The following is a 27,896-nucleotide window of genomic DNA, read 5'->3' as shown; positions in this document are numbered from 1 at the left end:
ACCTTGCCACACCACCCCAACTGTCACCATGCTCACTTAGCCCTCCCACCCTCATTTGGTAACACACTAAAACATTGTTTAAATATCCCAATACCTTTCAATGTGTGAGGGGAATAAATAGCCAGGATATGCCTCTAGTGCTATAAAAGGTGAGTGTAGCTTGGCCTCCCCTGATGATGCAGCACCATGAAGGAGGACCCAGATTTCAGACACAGTCTGCTTCTGAAAGAGGCCAGAATCAGATGTCTCTGAACTTGCTCATTGTGGAGAAAAGTTGAGGCAGAATTTGGTCATTGTCCAGGATTCCTACTTTCTTCTTTAAAATAGAATCCAAGGTTTCTTTTCTACCTCCATCTAAGTGAGTAGATGAGCCTTGGTTCAATTGTTAAACTGAAGATGACAATGCAGTACAAACTAGCTCCTGTGCTGGACTGTCAGCCTAGATTACATGCTCTATCTTCTGGGGTTCTGCTGGCTGTAGATATGGCAGGGCTATTTAAAAAGGAAAAAGGTTTTAAAGCCTGCACAGCCAGTCATGAGACTAAGATGCCTTTTCAAAAAATAAAGTATAAAATAATTTCTACTTGGCGCATGACCCACAGACGAGGAATACAAATAGAAAGTGCTAGGGAAGCTCAGCTGGTCTGGCAGCATCCCTGGAGAGAGAAACAGAGTTAACGTTTCATGTCTATTATAAATCTTCTATATTATGAGGATGATGAAGCAACTTCTTGAGGCTTGTTGTGACTATTTTATTTGTAATGTGAGTCCTACATGGATGGCAGGGAATTCAAATAAAAATATGCACATGGCCCCATCAACATCTGGAGCCGTTCTTTTCTGTGGGTCAGAGTTCTACCCTCCCTTTTACCAGAGGTATGACTAACCGAAAGATCTAGCATCTATATATGCTCCTATTCCCATTGCACAGTTAACCATGCGTTCCTTTTACATAAACCACAGTTCCTAACTTTCCCTATACCACAATAAGCCTTCTGTATTAACACCATGATAACAGACTTGACCACTGAAGAGATTTTAAGCGACAGTTCTGTGATATTTGATGCAATTCCTACCTCATCAATTTGTTATTGTTCAAGTACCTCTCCTGTATAATTGGCTCCTAAATGTATCGTGCAATTTATGCGCACGTTGTACAAGCTGTGAGATATTTTAACTTGCAGACTAATTATGCTCAATTAGCTGTTTAAGGCGCTCTAATGGTTACAATTCAATCTGGCTCAATTAACATGGCAATAATTAATCCATTGATATGTAGGGCCAGCAGAATGAATGGTACAGTATTAGCTAAAGATGAATGTGCACTTTATGTGGTTGACTTTTTCTGGATCATATACTTCAGTAATGTATGTAGATGACTATTATTTCACTATTGCAGGCAAATTACTTTTAGCAGACTATATGTCGGAAGAATTGACAAAGGACAGTAAAGTAAAAAAAAAAATACTGTTGCCCTTTTATTTTGCACAGTGAGCAATGTTTCTCATTGTGTTGTTCACTGGCGTGGCTTGAAGCCCAGGAGAACTAAAATATTAATTTGTGTAAGTTAATGGAGCCCTCTTCAGGGAACCTCTGAAGCCAGGTGCTCCAAAACAGCAGCTCAAAAGACCATTTTGTGAAACCCCTGCAGGATTTCCTGAATGCAAGTGATGCTTTTATTATAAATCTGATTTCCACTGAATGGTATGAAAGAGACAACAGCAAAGTAAGTAAAATAATTGAAATCAGAACCTGTGTGCATGTAAGAAATGAGTAATTGGGCTTTTCAAAAATATTTGATTTGATTTAATCTACTACTATCATGCATACTGAGATAGAGTGAAAAGTGTTGTCTTAAATACTTTACAAGGAGATTGTACTTTCCAAGTGCATCAGGGTAACTGAGGAGAAAGTGAGGTCTGCAGATGCTGGAGATCAAAGTTGAAACTTTATTGCTGGAACAGCACAGCAGGTCAGGCAGCATCCAGGGAACAGGAGATTCGACGTTTCGGGCACAGGCCCTTCTTCAGGAATCAAAGAAGGGCCTGTGCCCGAAACGTCGAATCTCCTGTTCCCTGGATGCTGCCTGACCTGCTGTGCTGTTCCAGCAATAAAGTTTCAACTCATCAGGGTAACTGACCAGACTGCAGGATACAATGTTACAGTGTTAAACATGCAGGGTAACTATAAGTGCTAGCGTATTTGCAAGGTCTGGCGCATACGTAATCCTTCTACAGGAAATCTCCAGATTACGAACAAGTTCCGTTTGTTCCGCTGTTCGTAAATTGAATTTGTCTGGAAGTAGGAATAGATACGGGCTAATTAGTACGCCGGTTCGTTAGGATGAAACATTGCATGTAACTTGGATTTTTAAAAATATTTTTTTTAAATGAGAAGCTGGAGGTATGTGACATTTTAAGTCGGGTGTTCATAACCCACTGACTACCTGTATATTTTGTGCATCCTTTGAACATAACAGAATGAATAGCGTATAATGAAAGCAGCAACCTTAAAAATGAAGGCGTGTTTGCTATGCTAATATGATCTATAATCTAGGTTTTAGATGTGGTGTTTGCATCATCTGTTCCCAAAGTGTACATATCATTCAGCAGGCAAATACCCTGATAATAATTCCCTAATAATAATTTATTAATAATACTAAACATCTAAAAAAGGTCTTGTGTAGGCCAGCCATCTATGGCAAGATTAATGTCATAAAGGCCTTTTTTAAATAAACTGAATATCCTATCTGTCAGCACCAGTGAATCTAGCCGTTTTACGTCCAGAAGCGTGCTTCATGAACTGGACGTACAAACGTTTTACTGGCGTCAGTGTACAAACAGCTTCCACTTCATTAAAGCTGCCTGAGACACCAGAACTTAGACTACTGCTTAGGAGTCAACATAAAACACCATGACCAAATACAGGTCAACATAAAAAAGGAATCAGATGAAAACTTTCGGTGTTTTAGAAGATGGAAATTGCCACTTACATTGGGAAGAGGTACAATATCTTCCAAACAGCGAAACAGTAAATACAGGAGGCCATTCAGCACCTCAAGTGACCATCAGCTCTTTTAAAGAACAACCCAGGTTGTTTTATCTCATTCTGTTCCTTCATATACCTGCAATTATATCTCCTTTAAGTAGTTATGCAATTCCCTGTTTGGAAAAAATGTTCCCAATGCAAAATGCCCTGTCTGTATCGATGGTGCTGAGGCAGAGGTTGTCGAGATCTTCAAGTTCCTAGGAGTAATTATCACCAACAATCTATCCTGGTCCATCCACGTCAACACTACTGTCAAGAAAGCATACCAACACCTTCCTCAGAAGGCGAAGGATATTCGGCAAGACTCTTCTCAATGTTTATACATGCACCATAGAAAGCATCTTATCCAGATACAACACAGCCTGGTGTGGTAACTGCTCTGCCCAAGATTGCAAGAAATTAGAGTCATGAACACAGACCCAGTCCATCACAAAGGCCAGCCTTCCTTTCATTGACTCCGTCTGTGCTTCCCGCTGCCATGGGAAAGCAGTCAATCTAGTCAAAGGCCCCTTCCATCGCTGTTATATTCTCTTCCACCCTCTTCCATCATGAAGATACGCAGAAGTTTGAAAACATGCACCAAGAGATTTAAGAACAGTTTCTTACCAGTTATCATCAGACTTATTATTAGACTTCTCATATGTTAGATTTGACCTTTCTCTGCACCTTCTCTGTAGTTGTAATACTGTATTCTGAATTCTGGTCTATTACACTATCGTATGCATGTCTGGTTAGCATGCAAAATAATACTTTTCACTGTATCTCGGTACATAAGACAATGGAGTCATAGAGCTGTACAGCACGGAAACAGACTTTTCGGTCCAATTTGTCCAAGCCGACCAGACATCCTCAATTAATCTTGTCCCATTTGCCAGCAATTGGCCCATATCCCTCTAAACTCTTCCTGTTCAGGTACCCATCCAGATGCCTCTTATTGGTTGTAATTGTACCAGCCTCCACCACTTCGTCTGGCAGCTAATTCCATATACGTACCAACTTCTGCGTGAAAACGTTGCCCCTTAGGTCTCTTTTATAACTTTCCCCTCTTACCCTAAACCTATGCACTCCAGTTTTGGACACCCCCATCCCAGGGAAAATACCTTGTCTATTTACTCTATCCATACCCCTCACGATTTTATAAACCTCTATAAGTTCACCCCTCAGCCTCTGATGCTCCAGGGATAAATCAAAACAAATCAAAATTTAAAAATGCCTGTCATGATCCATCTGCCCAGTTGCACCAGAGGCATGGTGCCATTGTAACTTTAAATTTTACATAATTGCAAGATCTGAGAAAAGACAGCAACAACTATAATTAGTCTGCAAATTTCTTTGCTAGGGGAATCCCTGGCTTCAATGAAAAGAAGGCAGATTAGTTGTCAGTGCTACTCTGGACCCATATGGAGATTAGGCAATTTAAAAAAACACCAAGTGCATAGGTTAGCAACGAAACTTAGAGACTGTCATTGTGTTTACTCAGGTCTTGCAACTAGTTTAAAATGTAACATGACAAATTGCTGAGGTCTGGTTTCTTGATTCCTGCTTGGAACAAGTTTCAATGCAACAGATGCGATCATCTTTGTCACATTCAGAATCACTGAATTGTTACAGTACAGTAGTAAGGGGGCATTCAGCCCATTTGTTAGGTGTAACTCTCTCACCTCTCACACCCGTGAACAACAATACCTCACTAAGCAGTGGCATTGTCCATTTACACAGTCTTTCCCCTTCTGAAGGCAACGTCCATATCTGCCATACCATAGACAGTATATCCAATCCAAATCATTTATTGTGTAAGGAAACTTTCCTTTGTGCAATCTTTGGTTATTTTGCCAAACATCTTAAATGTGTGCTTATAAAAGGCCAGAAGTTGTGATACATATAATTAGGTCAGGTCAGCTCAGTGTATTTTTGTAGTTTTGTGACAGAGAGAGAGAGAGACTGGCTATTTCCTGGGTATGCTGCTCCTCATTGTGCTTGGAAATGCATTCAGACAGAATGGGTGCCAACACCAACACATTGGAAATGACAAAATGTACCGACCAAGTCTGGAGGGGCGAATAAATTTCTTTTCTCACTCCTGGGACGGGTATAATGGAGTTTGAATTTTTAAAAAGGTGTGGTATTTTCAGTTTAACAGCACTTGAACAGATGTAAACCTGGGAAGAAACAAGCCAGCCTGACCTTCTGTAAGAAAGTATAGAATTAATTTTATTCATTAAAAAAAAACTCAGTTAGTTAAAAACATAAACATAATTTCCAGGACTCTGCCAAAGTCTCCATCTCCACGCTGAAGTTGAACTGTTCTCTAGTACTCACCTCGTTAGATTCGCAGATAATGTTACAGAGATTAAAACATAGTTTTAGTCCTGGATAAATACAGACCGGTCTATAATCACTCATGCTGACCTCTCCTGTAACTCCCCCCATGTCTCCCACTCACCTCCCCTAAAAATCCCATGACCACACTCACTCACCCACTTACCCTCTGACCCTACAACTACACATTCCAAAATAATCCAAAACAATAATTCCCCCACCACACCATGATCCCCTGACTACACCCAACCCAACCTTACCACTCAGCCTTTCACCACCAAGCATTCCTTCCAACCAGACCTGGCTATACCTCAATATCTGATAATGCCTCTGAACTGGCTACTCATAATGGCCTGAGCCAACTAACCTCTGACCCACATCTCCCATCTGTTATTCCACCTACCTGCCACTCTACCCACTTGTCATCTCACGAATTTACCCAATCTTTTATCACACCCATCCATTCACTCATTCATTCACTTACTCCTTCACTAAAACAAGACCAGGAGATATTGCTGTAAAATGGTGCATTGTCCTGACTGCCCTCTGATGTTACAGACATGCAATGAAGCTCTCTGCAGTTCTAAGAGAAGCTGGGCTCAGGAGACCCATGAAGAAAAATGGTTGCAAAGTCAAGATGAGGAGAAGGTCAAGTGCTGCATAAATCCAAAGGAAATTGCTAAATTTGTATCCTCTATGTAGCTATTTGTATGAGTATCTGTAGTTAACCAGGAAAAGCTTTGGGATATAAAACAGTGAATTCATACTGACATGGATAAGCAATGCAGATGGCATAAACTGATCATTTTAGAAGTCAACAATATTGACAGTTAATGCTAAGCATTAATTTGGCACAATCAGTATGAACACACCAGAGAGAACAGATGGACTAATATGATATTAGTGACAAGTTGATGATGGTACACAATTCACACATGGTGGCATTAGTTCAGTTGCTAAAACTCTTCATTGAGAGTCAGAAGATTGTGGGCTCAAAATGACTGAAACAAAATGGAGGTCAGGGTTTACGATCTGAAGTTGATGAACTCAATGTTGACTCCCGAAAGCTGTAAAGTGCCTTATGGGAAAATGTGACGCTGCTCCTGTTGATTGCATTGGGTTTCACTACAGCAGATCTAGAACAGAAATGTGTTTATCAGAGCAAGATGGTGTTATAAAGTGACAAGTGACTGAAAGGTTAGACATTACTAGATTTGAATCACTTGAATTCAGCTGAATTCAGTGAATATTTGGGTATCTTACAACTGAAATTTTCCTGGCACTTACCATAAAGTATGAGATTTCATTTAACAGCTATTACAGAAGTAATTAACTTTCCAAAATTCTAGTCTGGGAAAATGAAAGGGGAGAATTACAAGAAACACAGAGGTCATGTTGAATAGTGTCAACAATTCATCTGGTGCCAATTGTACCCTATTACCCATGTGCTGTTCAGAAAAGAAGGTTTTGTTCTTGGATGGAATGAAAACTAACCTTCAAATGGAGGTGGACAAGAAGAAAATCCAACACCATGAGTAATTGTCCTATGGCCATTAGACAAAAGGGTTTGGACAATTGATTGACAGAGAAAATAATTTCCCCCTGGAAATGTGATACATGAATTAGCGCACAGGAGCAGAGAGGCTACTCACTGGGGAGTTCTTAGAGAGCTGTCCTCAGGGAGCAATCCTCATCCAGCAGACCTAGTAGGCAACAGTCCTCGTCCGGCAGTCTTCACAGAGCTGTCTTCTCCGGATGGAAGATGAACCAAAAGATGTGGAATAAGACCCAGGGTACAGTTCCCTATCATTTCGTCCAGAGAGTGGGATGCTGCCCCCACAACTTTAATAAGGGAAACACATTTCACTCTAACAGCTTATTTGTCCTCTGCTATCAGTGAACCATCCCCAATTGTCATGGTTGTACACTTTCTTTAATTGACTAATGTACCATGTACAAACTGCTGCTCTTTAAATTCAATAAACTATCTGAAAATTGCTACAAATCATTAACTGTCTGCATTTGTAACTGTGACCGTAAACCCCCAAAATCCACAATAGTAGTAGAAGAGAGGGAGTTGAGAAGTAAGGAAACAATCAATTAAATGCTGTATTTCTGAGAACTACATATCCCTTCAAGTATCTTTTCGATATCACCAAATCAGATAATTTGGCAGCAATTGTCATAATAGTACAATCTGATTATGAAGGATTTTAATTTTCTGCTGAAGCTCAGCTGTTACATACAAAATGTCAATGTTCAAAATCTGAAATAATTCCACATTAGCAGCCTCTTTTTCTTTTAAATTGCACATATACACTTGCAGTGCTGGCTTGAATCGTATGATTTCACAAGAATATGGACTCTAAGTAGAATCTGTCTTATACTTCACTTGCCCTTTTTGGGAGAATATACAGTAACAGTTAAATTGTGTTGTGCGCAGTTCATTGTCAGTGAGATTTCCAGAGAGCAACAATAAACTCCAGACCTGTTACTGCTACAGCTTCACAATACTGAGTCTAATTATATATTGTATTGGGATTTGACTAAAATAATATTTTATTTTCATCCTCGAATACCTTAATTTAAGATATTGATTTTTGAGACAAAAACACAACATTTTTTTTTTGCACACCGTAATGTTCTTCATTTAAAGGTCACCTTGACACAAAGACAGGTTTGTTATTGAAAGATTTCCCCATCATTCCTTTAAAGCTAAGGCCAACTGCTGATCTTAATTGCAGACTTACATTAAGACCCAATTTTAGAAATAAAAGCCGAACGATAATAACAGTTCAAAAATACTTCAATCACTGTGCTATTTCTTTTTGATTCATTTTGCTATTGAAAAAGAAATTCAGGTGATTGTGATTTCCTTTGCAAATGGGTGATGAAACTTTCTCAAATGATGAGCCTGCTTTCTGTCACCACTATTATATGCAGGCTGACACTTCGGTACTGTGCTGAGGGCTACTGCATTGTTAGTGGTGCCAGTTTCTGGCTAAATCCCTAAACTAAGACCTCATCTTCCAGCTCAATTGGACGTGAAAAATGCTAGGGCTTTGCTTAAAGTGGAGGAGGGGGACATTTCCTGGTACTATTTCTCCTACAGTCAACGGCTCGTACACATACTATCTGGTCATTAATTTCTCTGCTGTACGTCCACAAATTAACTGCTGTGTTTGCCTCCACTACAACAGTGATGACGGCTCAAAAGTACTTCAGTGACTGTGAAGTGCTTTGGGACTTGCTCAGTCATGAAAGGTGTTATATAAATGCAAATTGTGCCTTCTTTTCTTAAGGCAGCATGAATGCACACCCATCAATCCCTACAACAGCTCACGCACCACTGATCTCAGCAGAGCTGTCAATTTTAAATTGAATGGAAAACCTGCCTGATTTAAACATGTCAGTGAACCAAACATGTAAAAAAAAAGCATTTTCAGCAGTTAAACAAACGTATGAGTTCTAAATGGCATGGAGTACTCAAAAACATTAATCTATACCAATAAAAGCAATATTGGATGCCCTGGAACCAATGATTAAAAAAAGCTCTTCAAAACACTGCAGATAGCCCTGATGAACATACAGGTTATTGTGGAATGTCAAGGATGTAGTGAAGGAAAGCAAAGGTACTCAAGATCCCAGTGTATACTCTACTATGAATGCTGACAAAATCTGGTGAAGTAATGTACACACCATTAAATATTTAGAAAGTGCACCAAATACAGAGCAACAAGCATTAGCTCTGGGGTCAGGAGGCCAAATATGTGTATTTATGGATTCCAATCTTGCATCATATCAACACTTGACGTTAATTATTATGAGCTGGTCCATTAGGGATCAGGATTACGATGGAAGGCAGACTTCTAGGCTGATGGATGCACAGAGGATCCTCCAGCATTCACTAATCACAGAATTGGGAGCTGCTAATGTATGTAGAAGAAAGTAAGGACCTCAACAAGAATTATTGAAAATATTTGGGAAAGGTTAGATGGCAACTGGCCACAATCCTGACGCTGCTGCAATGGAAGATGATCTTCTCAGAGCGGTCTAGAACCTTAGTCGTGACCACCTCAGTATGTAATCTGTGGTGGGGTGTTTTAAAGCAGTGTTGGAGTACTAGCAGTTCCTCCTCGCCCCCAATCCTCCCACATTGGTCACTGGGCTTTAGCTCCAAAGGAGGTGGACCTGCAGCCAACAGGAAATTTCCAGTTGACCACAGAACATTGGCCTTAATTGAATCTTTAATTGCCTTAATAGGTTCCCCACTGCTAGTGGCTGGGTAGCCATTAACCTTTTGATCTTCATGTTATTTTACAAAGAGAGAAACCGAGAGATGTTGGTGTACCCACATGGCAGCTGTCTTGTTGAGTTGTTGAAACTACTTCATCCAGAGAAGTGGAGAGCATGGCTGACTTGTGTATTGTTCATGATGGACAGGCTTTGGGAAGTCAGGAGGTGAATTACTTATCTTAGACTTTCCAGCCTTTGACCTGTGCTTGCAGCCACAGTATTTCAAGGCTGGTCTAGTTAAGTTACTGCTTAATAGTAACCCACAGGTTGTTCTTGATGATGATGGATTCAGTGATAACAATATCACTGAACGTCAAAGGGAGACTGTAAGATTTCTTCTTGCTTGACTTGATCATTATCTGACACTTGTCATTTGCCACTCATCAGTCCAAGCCTGAACATTGTCCAGGTTCTGCTGCCAGTGACCATGGGTTATTGGAACCACAATAACCATCGAGCAAAACAAAGTATGACACTTTCTTAGAATTCACTGTGAAATGTTACAACAACCATTTTTAATGGGAGTAACGATTAATTAGAAATATTGGAGCAATGTATATAAATGCAGAAGGAGTCCAACATAAGGGCGAACAGGAAGAATACAACCAACTTTGATTTCTGTAAATTGCCCCATACTATTCCTATCACAAAGCATCAGAGAAGATAGATTCTACTGTTGCTAATGATGCTAAAACCTGAGTACTCTGATTAAGTTTTCTTGGAAAACTGCAGCCAAAATCATCTTGAAAGATGAAATCAAAGCTATTTTCCAGTTCTAAAACAGTACCATCAATCATTCAGAAGATTAAAGCAGGTCTCTTTAGATCGTGGTTTCTGCAGTTTTAATTATTTTGATTGGCGTACACAGCTGAGAATTTTATAATTATATGTCAAATCTGTTTGCTAGAACAGTTCTTAAATTGACTCAGCTTAATGAAACAACAAAGGCAATTAGTGGCTCAGTAATAAATTGTAGGATTGACCTTTAACGATTAAGGAAACTTTCTACCAGTTGTATGAGAAATAATGCCTGAGTGTAGCAGGTGGGGGAAAACTGAAGGAACAAAAACCTCCCACAGTAATGGGAGGATTGGAGGCTTTATCAACTACATTCGGAAGCTGCCTAGTAACCATGATGCCAGATTCTTGGAAGATTGACAAGAAATGCAGTGCAGATTAATACTTGAACTTAAGTTTCTCTTAATCAGAGAATTTCAGTGGATTTGTCTGTGGGAGCTTGCTTTCTGTAAGAACTCATGTTGCCTCCAAGTTGCAGGGACAGCTGTGATTGATGATGCCTATGGGGACATACATAGCTCAGACTGCACAACACTCCTGACTCATTACAACTGCTCAGCTGTAATCCTGTTTCTCCCTCACCCCATACCAGGGGGAAATAAAGTTCATGAACAAAATCTGTAGGAGCATGATAGAAATGAATGACATTGGCTCTCAAATCACGAATACTACAATAATAGTAATTATTGTGGCAAACATTTACCGCAGTCTAATTATCGGTTGTCATTTCTTTGGTGGTCTGAGGAAAAGGATCGACTCGTACCTCCCTGAAACAAGTACAAAGAATATCCCAAGTGTGAGAGACATATTCTACAGTGAAACCTGAGCTAGTCTTGCGTGCAGTTTCTAAGCAGGATCTGCTTGTTTTCAGTCAGCGAAATAAATTGTTGAGTTTAATTGTACAAGCAAAATTTTTGGCTCACCATAGAAATGAATGACAAATCCCTGCTGATATCCAAACACATTGGTTGCCGGATCAGATTGGAACTGAATGGTGACATCAGCCATGGTTGTGTACAGTTTGAACGGATGATGAGTGCCTGTGTACTGGCCCAATATTCTTGCTGTTAGATCATCACCATCGTAAAAGGTAAGAACGTCATTCTGTCCCATGTTTAACCTGTAAAGGCATACAGTTTGTTAGTCAGATGTGAAGTCATTACTTCCTGAGACAAATGAATACCAAAAACAGGCATTGTTCAGTGTGATCCCAAAACAAATGGTCTGAGGCAGGAATGAAGTTATGAGTTGAAGATTCAATAGATTATTACCATGGCTTTGTGGGCATTACATAATGATCATAATAATGAGGAACTATGGACAATCAACCTTTGACTTCCATTATCCGATTTTAATGCCTTAGACTTTCATGACTAGAAATGGTATTAAAAAGGGGGGAAAAACTGACAATATGGTTGACACTTGTTGCAATAAGCTCCAGGAAATCAATGTGGAATAAGCAAAATTGTCTGAACAGAAAGTAACAAGACAAAAGACCAAAACCAGGTAGATATGAAGGGACTTGTATGTCCAATTTTTAATTTACAATTTATGGATGAGTTTCATGTAGTGGAAATGAAAAAAACTCATAATTATCCAGCTTGGAAGCGATGGCCCACACATGGAAGACATAAACAACCCCTATTTCAAATCTATACTTTGGCAAAGCACAGGAAATACATTTTTACCAGAGAACCAGAAGAAGCTTTCTCTATTTTTGGCTCAGGATAAATAAATCAACTGCTGTCAACATAAATTTGTGAGGTATGCAAACACAAGGAACGCGATGATATCTACAATATCACACTGGTGAATGATCCAGGATAGCCTGTCAAATTCTGGTCTCAGTTTAACACATTACACCTTAAGCAAACCCTAAGGACTTCAAATTAAGTATTCTTCTTTCTTCCCTTTTGTATTGGACACAACCCCTTTTAACCTAGTGTCAATATCTGCCTGTTTGAGTCTTATGTTGTGTCTTAAAAAATTCCTCTTCTCTTTCACTCAAGAGAGACTTGTAATTAGCTCCTTACTCTTTTTCTGTTGAAACAGTTGGAGTGAGATTTAGCTCTGTGTTAATAAAGAACATTAAATCTTTGCTGTAGTCAACTGGGGAGGTTAAAAAGAGGACAGCCAATTCACTCCCCTGCACCAGGTCCTAAGAAAAAATACTACGAGAAAATGAGGGCTATAAATGCTGGAGATCAGAGTAGAGAGTGGGGTGCTGGAAAAGGACGGTAGGTCAGGCAGCATCTGAGGAACAGGAGAATTGACTTTTCAGAAAAGAGTACTTCATCAGGAATGAGGCTTGTGAGCCGAGCGGGTAGAGCTATAAATGGGGTGGGTGGGGCTGGGGGGACGGTAGCTGACAGTGCGTTAGATAGATGAAGGTGGGGGTAATGGTGATAGGTCAGAGAGGAGGGAAGAGTGGATAGGTGGGAAGGAAGATGGACAGGTAGGACAGGTCCTGAGGGCTGTGCCGAGTTGGAAGGTCAGAACTGACATAAGGTGGGGGGAGGGGAAATGAGGAAATTGGTGAAATCCACATTGACGTTGTCTGGTTGGAGGATCCCAAGGCGTTCTTCCTCCAGGCGTTGGGTGGTTAGGGTGTGGTGATGGAGGAGGCCCAGGACTTGCATGTCCTTGGCGGAGTGGGAGGGGGAGTTGAAGTGTTCGGCCATGAGGTGGTGGGGTTGGTTGGTGCGGGTGTCCCAAAGATGTTCTCTGAAGCACTCTGCAAGTAGGTGTCCTGTCTCCTCAGTATAGAGGAGACCGCATTGGGAGCAACGGATATAGTAAATGACATGTGTGGAAGTGCAGGTAAAACTCTGATGGATGTGGAAGGCTCTTTTGGGATTTGGACAGAGGTGAGGGGGAGGTGTGGGCACAGGTTTTGCAATTCCTGTGGTGGCAGGGAAAGGTGCCAGGAGGGAAGGGTGGGTTGGTGGGGGGCATGGATCTGACAAAAGAGTCATGGAGGGAATGGTCTTTATGGAAAGCAGATAGAGGTGGGGAGGGAAATATATTTCTGGTGGCGGGGTCCATTTGTAGATGGCAGAAATGGCGGAGGATGATACGATGTATATGGAGGTTGATGGGGTGGAAGGTGAGGACGGGGTTGGGGGGGGGAGTTCTGTCCTTGTTGCAGTTGGAGGGGTGGGGTTCAAGGGCAGAGGTGGAGGAAGTGGATGAGATGTGCTGGAGGGCATCATCGACCATGTGGGAGGGGAAATTGCAGTATTTGAAGAAGAAAGCCACCTGGTGTGTTCTTTGGTAGAATTGGACTTCTTGGGAGCAGATGCTGAGGGATGGGAATAAGGGATAGCATTTTTACAGGAGGCAGGGTGGGAGGACGTTCCTGCTGTGCTTTACCAGCACCACACTCTTGTCTAAGAAAGAATATTCATTATGTTTAAAGACATTTACTGTAACAACGGTCTACTTATTAAACTTTATATTCATAGGTAACTAATGCATCAAACTACAAAACAAATTTTTGATACAACCTACTCACTATCAGATATTTATTATATTGTCCTTCAGGTAGATATGCACTCCAAGACATTTGTTATCTCTCACTGGTTTACTTGAGATCTTTTCCATTCCCAGCCTGGAAAATCTTTAATTACAGAAGTTCTTTTATTGTGAAAGTTTTCCTGGAGATTCCTCCTTGAGCTACAGCAAGGCAAAACTTCTTGCCTCATTCTAATTCTCCAAAAATTTGGTCTTCTCAATCCAAGCCTGAGCTCCCAACTGTATCCAGAATGCTGAACCACTGAGAATTTTAGCTTCTAGTTACATTTTTCCTGTCCTGAATCCTAGCACCACTAACAGTGTCTGAGAGATCTTGGCAGCACCTTGGAAATCCTTCCTATCTCAAAGCCCATTTCCATGGCAATGTGAATCCCATGGGCACTTTGTCCATGTAGAATTACTAATTAGTCACCCATACGAACCCAATTTTCTTTCTTTTTAGAGTCAAATGGACAGTTAAAAGCATAACTATTTACAAGTTGACATTCTGAACACTTTTCTGCAACTTTGGAGGCTCAGAGCACATCATTAGCACAGAGGCTGTTGCCATTGTCTCCAAGTGTGAACATAATGAGCTTTCCTACTCATCAAACAATCCTGGACCTTTTTAAAATCCAACAATCAAACCAGCTGGGTTTAAAATCAGACAAACTGAAAAACAGGACTCATGATCCCCTTTAATTTACTCTCAGTTAAAGACACTGTCTCAAAACGTAACAATTTTATGAACATAAAAAATGAAAAGTCAACATGATAGTGTTGAGCAATAAGATATTCCACTGTCTGTGCAGCCATATCTTAAATTAAACATCTTGGCAGCATCACAATGCTTTTTCTGTACAAAGTGAAATACATGAAGCAGCTCAGTTTCAGAGAATTGACAATTGCTTCTCATTGTTAGCAGCCTCCTTTTTAGAAATGCTTCATAGCAAACCCTCTTGCCCATGATGTTAAAGATTGACATTGTTCACATCCTTGTCTAATTTTTCTGTGTTTTTGATTGTGGCCTGAAGTGAAAAAAGGACAGTTTTAAGAACCAAGGATTGTGAATGGAATGGCTTGATTTTTTAAAAGCAAACCATGAGCACTCATTGTGAATGTTGCTTGCACTATTGTTTGTTCAACCAGTGGTGGGAGTTCATTGCATTCAAACTGGCACCAATGGGTCTGTACAAAGTGAGATTCATTTGGTAGCAAGTACCTGATTGCTCTTTGGAGTGGTGACCATGTGGTTAATAACAAAGGTCTACTACCTGCCATTAACTATGTGATTGTCTTGCAGGCAGCTGAACATCTTGTGTATGTGGATGATATAGCCAGAAGCTTTTGGACTTTTGGAAGTGGGGGGTGATATCTTTTTTTCTGCATTAAAAAGTACCCAAGGTCTGAGGACAGCCAGTTTATTTTCTCTCACCAGTTGCTGTAAGCTGTGGCTTTGAATTAATAAATCAGAGACATTATAATTTGTGACCCTGTACCTCCTGCAAGGAACTAGAAAACACTTAGGGGTGAGTGAGAGAGAGAGAGAGAGACAGAGTGAGAGAGAGAGACTGATGAATAGGAAGTCCAGAAAAGGATCATCTCAGTGAACCCTCTGGACAGGGATCGTGGAACTGTGTTCCCTGTTTTCCCTCCACAAAACCAATTTTTTAATGTCCTTCTGTGTTTGCGCATTGGCAAAGCTATATAAGGAGGTTATAATTTTAACAAGTAATGTCATACTTTGATAGTTCAGAGTTCTTTCCTCAAGCTAGAATGCATTTCTGAAACGTGGTCTGTGCTTTCTGTTAACCTGGGGCTAAAAGACAGGTACTTTGGGGAATTTTGAGTTTTGATAACATTTCTAACTTCCGGGATGATTCCGGAAATAGCAGGTCTTGATTCCCAGTGTGCTCCTCAGAGAAGTGTGACAATCGTTATACTTCGTCCAGTTTGATTAAACTTGTCAAAAACAACGCTCCTGACTTCGAATAGTGCCGCTGGCTTCTGCATACCAGGAAGTGTAAATTCTCGATCATATTGCTTTTTAGCCCCTGGAATTAGTGTTTCCTTTTATCTTCCTTTAGATTCAGTCTGAAACAGTTAGTGCAAATACTAACATTTTCATTTTCTTCCTTGGTTACAGATTTTTAAATGTCTAAATCAGAAACAAAAAGATTTTTAAACAGCTAACCACTGGAGTTGTCTTTCTTCTGCTTAACCAGAATGGGAGCAGCACAGATGTAGGCCATTCAGCTCATTATGTCCACACTCAATTAATAAGCAATTTATTAATATACCTTGCCTTCTCCATATTACTTCTGACATGAAACATTGATTCCCCTTCTCCTTTGATGCTGCTTGACCTGCTGTGTTTTTTCCAGCTCCAATATTTATCCACCCCCATGTTAGCATTTATGGACTCTTCCTTTCAGATAACAATCTATTTCTCTACCACACTCTCAGACAGACCACTTCATGTCCTAATCACTCAATGTGTGAAAAGTCTTTCTTTCATATCTCCATTCGTTCTTTTTCCAATTACCCGAAATCTGTGCCCATTAGTTCTTGATCCTTCCATCAGTGGAAACAGTTTTACTCCATTTATTCTGTCTAGATTTCTCATGGTTTTGAACACTGTTATCAAGTCACTCAGTCTTCCCTTTTCCAAAGAAATCAGTGTCACCTGTACTAAGCTATCTGTATAACTGAAGTTCCTCATATCTGCAGAACTGAATATGAAAGAAGAATACAACATTGCACTTTCTTCTGAATTAGTTTGGCTAAAACCTCAGCTCTCTGTTATTAAGAGAAGATGAAATTCAAGAAGTCAGTTTCCATGTTGTACAATTCTACGACTCAATGAAAGGCATCTGGATGAGTACTTGAATGGGAAGGGTTCAGAGGGATATGGTATATCTTGTCAGCATGATGAGCTGGACCGAAGGGTCTGTTTCCATGCCGTACATCTCTTTGACTCTCAAAGGATGAACTATTAGCTTGGGATAAATCCACCTTGACAGTACAATCTCCAAGATAATAAACCTTTTCGAGGATTTCTCCACTTAGTTCACAAAGTATTAATGAAGAGCTGAAAAGGAAACAAAGGACACAAGACGAACTACTCTGTATCATCAAACCTATGGAAAGATTCCCCATTCACAGGCAACCCCATAACAATTTGCATGTAATACTGCTCAGGCTCAGCAGAAGCAGCTACAAAAATAAACAGCAGCTTGAGTTCAAAGCAAAGCTGAAGAAAATGATAGACCAGCAAAATCGGATGGAAATATGCAGCACACACAACAAAGGGCTGCTAATCATGTTTAAGACAGTCCTTTCAGGTATAAATGCCAGCAATGATAGAGGAGCAATCTAGTGGAAGATACCAAGCAGGACCAGTGGAAACTGAACAACCACAAAAGCAACAAATGGAAGAGGTTTCGGATCCCAAGACAATAAAAATGGAAAGAAAATTCAAGGTCTGGACAATTTTGTTGAGCCAGTCGCCAAAGTATATTGGAACAACACAAATTAAAACTCATGTGGAAGTTTTAAAAATCCAAGGTGAAAAGCCATAAGTTTAAAAAGAGCTAGAAACTTTTAAAGAATAAAACAATAAAGCTAAGATTTGACCACTTGAAACAGCCTGAGGATGAAAGTGATCAATGGCTAATTTGGAACAAAGTTCGGCTGTAATGCTACAGGATGAGCAAATTCTGGAACAGTGACTGGAGTCCATGTGAGAAAACTTAACAGTATCTCTGGAAAAATTCATCATCATGATATCTGGATGTATCAACAAATTACCTGCACATTACAGAGACTTACAGGTTAACTTGTTATTGTACATTGTCAAACTTTCACTTGGAAAGGAGAGGGAATGTGTACCTTTCTTTCAACAGAGTTTACCTTTAAAGATATCACATATTGTGTGTATACAATGTTGCGGCTCTGCATGCTAGTTGATCGGCTGTGGGTTTGCAAACTACCCACGTAGTTGCTATAATGCTTGCTTTGTAACTTGCAGTGTGTTCTATTGTTTTATTTAAGCTAACACATTTAGTGAGGAATTACCATTAACCCATGTACATAGTCAATGACACAGTAATAACAAAACTATTCACTTTAACTGGGAACTCAATTGATAAAACAACATAATGACTCCAAGATTTTATAGCCCATTGCTTCCTTTTCCAATCCAGGGTGTGATGATGCTCGGCTTAAAGAAGTGTATTTTATCCTTTTTTTTGTGAAGAAATATTGAGACAGAGGAGATGAGTAGTCTACTCCAAAGCCAATAAGGTAAACTGCTTGTGAGGCCTGGGTTTGTTTTAAAGTTGGAACAATAAAAGCAGTCTGACTGGGTGGGGTCAAACTTTCACACAATCAGGTTTTTAGTTTTAACTTTCAGCAGTTGCTGGCATCATGAAACTTGAAATAGAAGCTCTTATTTCTCTCTCTATTACAGCTAAAAGGTAGATTTCTATTCCTGCTGCTGGAATTGCATGTGAGACATTCTACTCAATTCACATTTGCCCAGGGTGTATTTATAGGATGTTACTGTATTGAAACAATTAGTAGTAGTTAATATATCTGTTATCTTATTAAGCATTTTGATAAAGTTACAGTTTAGCTATTTCTTTTATTTTTTACTTTGACTGTATTTTAACTGTAGTGTAAAAATAAAGTGTGTTTTGATTAAAATCGATAGTTTTAATTTGGATTTCAACACCTTACACTTACCTTTAAAATAAAGTTGGGGTTTAGACTACCTTCTTAATATATTTTGAGGGGGTTTGGTCTGGTCCAATATAAGGGTTTCACTGCACCATGTGTTAAACACCCAACAAAATGGCAGACATATAAGCCTAAATTAAGCCCAAGTATTTTTCCATTATAGTATACAATACAGCATGGGATCAGGCCTTTTGGCCCACCAAGCCTGTGCTGATTCCTACTCCTTATTTAGACCTGCTACTTATTGCCCATGCACAATATCTATCCCTCTGTTTGCCTCCCATTCAAGTGTCTATCAAGATATGTCTCAAATTTTTCTAATGTGCCTGCTTCTACTATCTCCACTGGCAGTGCATTCCAAGCACCCACCACCCTCTGGGTGAAAATTCTTCCCCCCACTTCTCCCTTAAACTTTCACCCTCTCACCTTGAACCTGTGCCCTTTACAGTTGACCTTTCCATCCTGAGAAAAAGCTTCTGACTATCCACCTTACCTACTACTCTCATCATTCGTAGACCTCTATCAGATTGCCCCTCAGTGCCAGTCTTTCCAGTGAAAACAATCTGAGTTTATCCATACTCTCTTCATAACTAAAACCATCCAGGCTAGGCAACGTCCTGGTCAACCTTCTCTGCCCCTCTCCAAAGCATCCATGTCCTCCTGATAGTGTAGTGACCAGAACTGCATGCAATATTCCAAACATGGTCCAAGTGAAATTTTATATGTTTGTAATCTAACTTGCCAACTTTCATATTCAATGCCCCAGCCAATGAAGGTGAGCATGACAATATTTAATTGAATTTTATCACAGTAGAATCACAGAATAAATGTTTATGTTCAGTGATGAAACAAAACGATGAAAGGTTTTTATAAAACAATTGGTATGGCTTTTCTGATCAAACACCAGTATTTGCCCATATTATCAGAAAATGCTACCAGAGTGTAGGCTGGAGTATGAAATCTTTGGTGGGACACACCATGTCTCCACAGCAACCTTCTGACTTAAGCATTAACTACTCAGACCCAGCCTGAAAACAGTTTTTCATATCTCCTTGACAGCATCAGAAATGACTTCATTAACAATTGGTGTAAAATATTTTTATGGTTGTGGTGAGAATCTTATATAATCACTTCACACACTCTGAGGCTAAGAAAACACTTACAGGTGAATTAAATGGTACAATTATTCTCAATACATCAGAAACTCTCTCATACTTGATTAGAACTTAAGTCAGAACAGTTGATGGGAAATAAAGGGAAGACAGCAAATAATTCATGTAATTATATTGACTGTTCTTTTTAGCTTTACTAGTTCAATTTAAATTGGGGGACGGAAAACAGTTGTAGAATCGAGGTTGAGACATGTAGCCTTTGTCATCTCCAATACGCTTATCTCTTTCCTGATGTCATACGGAGTGAAATGATTTGGCTATAGACTAGCATCAATGCTTTCTTTATTATTCATTCATAAGCTGTGCTGGTCACTGGAAAGGCCAACCTTTATTTTTCAGTCCTAAGTGTCCTTGAGCAGTGGTGAAGTGGTCCTGAAGAGGCTGTGAAGGAGTTTATACTCAGCACTTCAGGCTGAAGACGGTTGCCAACACTTCACCCTGTGCTTTTGCAGACATTTGTTGGGCTCTGCCATTGTAGAAGGTGGGTATATTCAGAGTCTTCTCCTCCTCCCATTAGTCCACTGCTGTGCATGACAGGATTGAGCATTTAATGCTTGAGTTGTTGGTTAAGAGACCACTTAGCTCTGTCTGTACGGTACTGTGTTTCTGCTGTTTGTCACACATTTAGCCTTGCTGTGTAAAAGTCCACCAGGTTAGCACCTCATTTTCAAGTACACCTACTGTTGTCTCGGTATTCTCTCCTACACTCTTTATTCAACTAAAGCTGGTCACCTAGGCTTATGAGTAATGCAGCAGGCAGAGATATGGCAGTGAGTACCTATAGTATAGTGCTCACGTCACTGTTAATTCCCAAGAAACAATCATAATACATACTTCAATAGAAATCCAAGAACTATAGCCCCATCTTTAATCCTGCATGTTGGGCAACATTATACAACAACTGCTGGAAGTGTACAAGACATTACAGGAGGACCAATATCCTTCATTATCAGAATTAAAAACTTGAGAGTGTGGTGGAAGCATGTTTAATCATTGAATTCTAAAGGAAACTGAATCACAATCTTAGAAGAAAACACATTGCAATGATACAGCAAAAATGGCAGGGAAATGGCATCAGCTGAATTGCTCCTTTCGTAGCCAGCATAGACGAGATGAGCTATGACCAGTCTGTGTTTCTAAATATGCCCTGTCTTTATTAGGTACATAAAATCAATCAAAAAACTAATGACAAAAAAAGAGTGTTTTCATGGCTACGTCTTCAAATCCAGGTGATAGTTACAGAGATGCAGTGCCATCAGGTAAATGGTGGATTGGGAATTGTAAAGACAGGGTATTTTTATCATTCTGTTCTAAATTGTGGACTGAAATGGGGAAAAAAAACCAGTTCTAAAAATCAAATATTGTCAAAAGATTAATGCAGTTTTTAAAAGGAAGCAACCTGAAACTCATTATAAGTGCCATTTACACAGCAGCTTGTGGAAGCAGTAGCTGAAGTGTACTTTGCAGATGAGCAGGTGTGTACAAATGGAGATTCAGCCAATAATGCTCTGTGACTAATGACTAATTGTTGATGACAAAGGCCTCCTGCCTGTGATTGAATCTCAGGTAACAGAATAGCTTGGAGGTGTGGACCAAATAGTGAGAAGCCATCTGATCTCCAGAAGCTCTCTACAGTAAAAACCACAATAAGCCTGAAGAAACCAGTTTATTTTTCTTTCAGCAGTTGCTTTAAGATATGATTTTCAATTTATAATTTTATAGTTATAATTTATAGTTTTAAGGGTGGACCAGCCAGCCTTTACCTCCTGCAAACCAGTGAAAGCATTTGGAGAAGCAGCGTTCTGTTCAGTACAAGAGTTGTCTCAGCATATCTTATGAACAGAGACCACTGAACTGCTTTCCTAGTCTTTTCCTTCATCCATAACACCCATGTTTTTATTCCTGGCTGCACTGTCTGTGTGTAAGGGGGAGTTTATAAGAGGTTCAGAGTTTTAACCAATTGTATAACATGCAGATTAGATTAGATTAGATTACTTATAGTGTGGAAACAGGCCCTTCAGCCCAACAAGTCCACAAGAGATGGTTAATATTATTTACCTGTGGCTCGAACCTATTTACTTGTAATAAATCATAATTCTTGTTAAGTACAGGAACATGGGCCAAGTTTTCTGTCAACCCGGGTCTGAAAATTAGGAATTTTGCACACCTCTGTAAAACATTTAGCTTTTGTGACATCTACAGGAATAGTAGAACTTGATTTCCAGTGGGTTTCCCAAATGAGGCATAACATAATATAGACACAACACATATTTCTGAGTGGGAGATTCTGATGCAAATATTTGCACAATCCAGGTAACTCCTTTTCTTCCTTCCAAAAAAGAACATCAGATAAAAACAAACTGCACAGCAGTTGTTAGCACACAGTAGCTGTGCCAATCAATTTGGTGATGGATAGACAGAAGCTGATAAGATCTCGGTTATCGGACCTCCTTTGGAACATCTGTGCTGAGAAAACAGCTTCATAAAAGCTCTCTGGAACAAAGTCTTCTTTATATAACATAAATTTTCAGTTTGACAAGTTTCAGCTTATCCCATTTCCGACTGGCTCCTCATCATTTTGCAAATTAATGGAGTGAAATAGCAAATGGAAGATTTGTGTCTTTTGTTTGAGAGAATAAGACACTTTTTTGTAAAGTATGCTCCATTTTTAAATTACTTCGACTTTTGTAAAGCCTCATGCCTTGATACATTGTCATGCCATCCACAATTTCTCAGCCAGCATCCTTAAGGTGGTGCTCAGCATCATGCAGCACCAATTGACTGTTGAAAGCTACTCGCCGAAGACAATTTTTCTCTCACTGATGCTGCTGAGTAGTTAGTTGATGAATTCTTGTGACCTATTGCTCGATGCAAGTGGAATACCATGTATCACTGTAATATCCTCCATCGCCATGCTTTACAGTGCTTGCTCTAGGAGTTTTAATTAAAATGAAATACATTAATAATAAATGAACAAAATGTTCAAAATGAGCTTGGATTCCTGAGAATAATCATAGGTACTGTCTTAAAGTCAAATTACACTTCACTTACAACTGTTCAAGTCAGGATAACATAACCTAATGAAATCCCTCTTGTTTTATAATTGGAATCAAATTACCAGCTTGATACACACTCACTGACACATTTTAACTGAAATAGTAGGAGATATATATCCAACCAAATATAAATCTGTTAAGTTCTCAGCTCTTTACTAGTTAATGTGGACAACCTCTCATTGCTTACATATTGAAACCTAGCTGCACATTCACATGAATTAATATATGTGCTGCAGTTGTACAGTATTAGCAGGTTCTATAATTAGCTACACCACAAAACTCAGTGCTATTTATCAGCAGACATTTTTAGAATTATTGGATTTAACAAGGTGCCAATATCATTGAATAGAACTTTTGTTTTTAATCATTGAGAGGCTGCAGGTCCAATGTGGTGCAGATACACACCGACAAAGCTAAGAGCTAGGATTTGATAACATGATGAAAGATACGAGACCAGCCCTTAAAATTGCTCACCTTACAAAATACTTTTTTAGATTCTGGTTTCTTCTGAGCTTGAAACCTTTTTGAGAGTGAGATCTGTTGCTGAATAAAGGGTAAGATAGAATTACAAAATACACTCCCAATCAGGGAACACTTCAGTGGTTAAGCACACTCGGCCTCGGGTCTTCGGGTGACCGTCCTCCAAGGCAGACTTCGGGATTTTTTTTTATATTTCAAAAATATACTTTATTCATAAAATACTTTGATGATCTGTACAACTGGACATGCCATACATATGTAAACATTCCATTTGTTTGCATACCGAAACAGAGTAATCATTCCTATTTACAGATCTGTACGATTACATTTTTAGCTGAGGCGTCAGCAGAGCCCAAATGACTGCGTGGGCCCCCTGTTCTTCTTTAGGAAGGCAGATGTTACACAGTGGTCTTTCCCCACTGCGCCTTGGCGGCAGCTGCCCCAAGCTTCAGCGCGTCCCTCAACACGTAGTCCTGGACCTTGGAATGTGCCAGTCTGCAACACTCAGTCGGGGTCAACTCCTTCAGCTGGAAGATCAACAGGTTTCGGACCGCCCAGAGAGCGTCCTTCACCGAGTTGATGATCCTCCAGGCACAGTTGACGTTCGTCTCGGTGTGCGTCCCGGGGAACAGGCCGTAGAGCACAGAGTCCTGCGTCACGGCGCTGCTCGGGACGAACCTCGACAAACACCACTGCATTCCTCTCCAGACTTCTTCTGCGTAGGCACATTCCAGAAGGAGGTGTGTGACAGTCTTGTCCCCCCCGCAGCCGCTTCGAGGGCAGCGTGCGGTGCGGCTGAGAGTCCGGGCGTGCATAAAGGATCTCACAGGCAGAGCCCTTCTCACCACCAGCCAAGCCATGTCTTGGTGCTTGTTGGAAAGTTCTGGCGATGAGGCATTCTGCCAAATGGCTTTGACAGTCTGCTCAGGGAACCGCTCGATAGGATCCGCCCTCTCCTTTTCCCGAAGGGTCTCAAGGACACTCCGTGCTGACTACTTCCTGATGGACTTGTGGTCAAAGGTGTTTTTCTTCATAAACTTCTCCACGAAGGACAGGTGATACGGAACGGTCCAACTTCGGGATATGCAACAGTGCAGAGTCACCGAGCAGAGGCGAATTGCCAAGTTCAGTACACATGAGGATGGTCTTAATCAGGATCTTGAGTTCATGTCAGACTACAGGTGACTCCACTACACTCTACACTCTCACACACACAGACCCTCTCTCATACAAATGCTCCTTCTCTCACACACACACACACTCTCTCTCTCTCACACAGACTTATACTCCATTGTATTTGCGCATACACTCTATCAAGCACTCAAGCTCGTGCACACACACAGACACACCCTCTCTCTCTCCCACACACACACACACATATAAGTCTATGAGGTGAACTTGCATTTGCTGATTTGTATTTGCAGGTACATTCTATTTTGTTCAAAAAGCACACAATCTGCAGGCAGTCGATCCATATAACATTTTATGAATTCCTACTTTGGAAATCGAACCAGTCTGAGTCAAGATTGGGATACAGACAGACTCTAACCTCACTCCTTTAATGCATTGTCTCAGCTGAGATGTCACTTTTTATAAAACCTTAAGTTATCTCAGGAATGTGACTTTAAAGAAGTTCTGGGATTTACATATTAATCAATTGAAACCTGCATCCCCATACGAGGTGATTGAAGACTTAACAGCAATCTAGGTTTGTTCAGTACATTGCATCAGTTGTATGACACTTTGACCTTTTACTATAAATTCTGTGTCAGATTATCCTGCCCCACCAGCTACCTGACCAAGGAGCAGCACTCTGAAAGCTAGTGCTTCCAAATAAACCTGTTGGACTATAACCTGGTGTTGTGTGATTTTTAACATAGTCCACCCCCAGTCCAACACCAGCACCTCCACATCATTCCAGAATCACACCGTTGTTATGGTGTAGAAGGAGGCCATTTGGCCCATTGTGTCTGACCCAGGTCCCAATCCCATTTTCTTTCCTGTAACATTATTTCTAGTTAAATAATCATCCAATGCTCTCTTGCACGATGAAACTGTCTCCCCCACACTTCTAGGCAGTACATTGCAGACCCTAACTGCTCACTGTATGAAAATGCTGTCTTTCTTATCTTGCACATGCTTCCTTTGAATCTGTGTGTTTTGATAATCAATCCTGTTACAAGTTTCTCATCATCTACTCTGTCCATCTACTTTGGAACATGCTCACGGCTAGCTATTACAGAACAGTTAACCTTAAGCAGGTTCCTGCATGGCAAGCTGGTACAAGGTATCTAACTGTAACTGCATCATGCAGATGGCATTTTGCATCAGCACCTAGTGCAATAGAGGCAGCCGCACAAGAGGCAAAATGCATCTTCAGTTTGCTCAGCATAGACACAATCCTGGGACCGCTAAGCCTGGACCTTGTTGAACAAATTTCTGATATAAAGTGACGCTGGAAGGCACTTCTGTGCACAACTGCCTCATACCGACTGAATGTCACCTTGACAACATTATAATATCAGCTGCAACAAATCCTGTCAAAAACAGAGGGTGTCACCAATTTGAACAAAAATAAATTTTCATACTGTAATCTTCAGCTCCATTTTGTGATGAAAAATTGCCTATGCTATCAACGCACGCCTGCTTTGTTCCTATAATTTACCTCGGCTTGATGCCTACCAAGAACAAGATGTCAGGAAACACTGCATACTTTTGATTAGATGCCGAATGTAATGTCAAAATCCCTCCCTTCAAAATTAATGAAAAACCATCGTATATCAGCCAACTCTGTGGCCTGTTACCACTGTTTCACTTATATCATAAAAAAGCCCCAGGATATTAATTACCCTGACAGCATGTCATAACACACACTCCATAAACACCACTGTCTACTTTTCGGATTCTTGTGGCTGCCCACAAACCAAATGAGATATTCAGCATCACAAACCACTGCCACTTTATGTCTTCGATATTGAAAATGTGTCTCACAGAATTCATTAGGGGGCTAATGTATGGCAGTAGGCTGCAATAAGTACATGTTTTTGTAATGGTGACATTTCGTTTCTATAAAACCTTATCAACCAAAGAAAAGATATCTGCTTGATGCCAGAGGCACATAAGCGAGTTTCAGAAGCTTGCATTCTTCTGTGCTATTGTAGCTAAAATATTAGACAGGTTCTGTTAATATATATTCCAAAGCATTGCTGAAGCAACTGTATTTCATGTACCACTAGCAGACAGGTCGTAGCAGCTCAGGATCAATGTTACTTCAAGATCAATATGGCCGTGATCTAAAGCAGCATTGTCACTAATTTTTGTCAAGAGCTCTAACTCAGGTCATCTTTTATGTTTGAGTCACTCTCTGGAATCCTTTATCAGTGTACCATCGAGTAAACAGGATGTGGGCTCACACTCAAAAATCAGTCACACATAGCCAGTTTCAAAATTTCATTAATTCCTTTAATGAGCTATTGCCTATTGGAGGGCACAAACTTTAGCTTTTCATCCTCCCTCCAGCTCCAGAATGAAAATTTCTATTATTTTCAAATTTCAGTCTTCTTATTGCATTTGTCCTCCTTGGTTCATCCTTCCCCTTCTGATCGCAGGAATTGCTTCTTAACTCCTGTTATAACTTGCTCTCAGGCTTCAGCCAATGGTCTCCTATTTTACAAACTAATGTGCATTGATATAATGCATTCACATTTTCTTTCTCTGCTACAGAATAGATTGCAAGCACTCTCCTATTCCACTGTTTCTCTGGGACACAGTTAGAACAGTGATTTCTAGTATCTCACTCAGTTGTGAGAGTTGATACAGAGCAGACCAACCACAGTGCTCACTAGAGCTGATCTAATCCATTTTCATCTGATTCCCATATGGATCCTTTCAAGCTGGATTCACTAGATAGAAAGCATGCAGACCTGTTCCCTGGCACAGTGGCTCATTGGTTAGCACTGCTACCTCACAGTGCCAGGGACCCAGGTTTGATTCCAACATCTGATGACTGTGTGAACCTTCTCCCAGTGTCTGCGTGGCTTTCCTCCCGATGCTCTGTTTTCCTCCCACGGTCCAAGGATGTGCAGGTTAAGTAGATTGGCCATGCTATATTGCCCCGTAGTGTCGAGGGATGTCCAGGCTAGATGGATTAGCCATGGGAAATGTAGGGTTACAGGAATAGGGTATGCTCTTTGGAGGGTCAGTGTGACTCAATGGGCCGAATGGCCTGCTTCCACACTGTTTGGATTCTAAGCTATGCTGGTCGGGCCAGAATATGAAAATAAATCTGTGCTCCTGATGTTGGCTTTGGTGAGCAGTGAGTCTGTGCACAACATCATGCCCAATCCGGGTGGCATTTGAACCTTGTCAAGTTTCATAAATAGACTGCAACCAGGTCATAGAAGATCACCCAAGGATTGATCAAAGGCTAAATTGGATAGGGCTGAGCTGAAGAATTAATACCTAAAAGAGCATA

General features: G+C 40.3%; 1 protein-coding gene across 3 annotated transcripts in view; it reads right to left on the bottom strand.

Moving 5' to 3' along the window:
- The window catches only part of sez6b (seizure related 6 homolog b), a 973,463-nt gene that overhangs the window by 64,307 nt on the left and 881,260 nt on the right, over positions 1 to 27,896 (bottom strand). For all 3 annotated transcript variants that reach the window (XM_043718461.2, XM_043718459.2, XM_043718460.2), the window contains exon 10: positions 11,385 to 11,581. In XM_043718461.2, coding sequence (XP_043574396.2) covers positions 11,385 to 11,581 — 197 coding nt within the window. The remainder of the gene's footprint in view (positions 1 to 11,384; positions 11,582 to 27,896) is intronic.

The sequence above is a fragment of the Chiloscyllium plagiosum genome, unplaced genomic scaffold, assembly GCF_037043375.1.
Source record: "Chiloscyllium plagiosum isolate Xiang-an unplaced genomic scaffold, Cpla_swu_hap1 HiC_scaffold_31, whole genome shotgun sequence".
Classification (NCBI taxonomy): Eukaryota; Metazoa; Chordata; class Chondrichthyes; order Orectolobiformes; family Hemiscylliidae; genus Chiloscyllium; species Chiloscyllium plagiosum.
The sequence above is the reverse complement of the archived record's forward strand: the minus strand, read 5'-3'. Positions and strand labels throughout refer to the sequence as shown.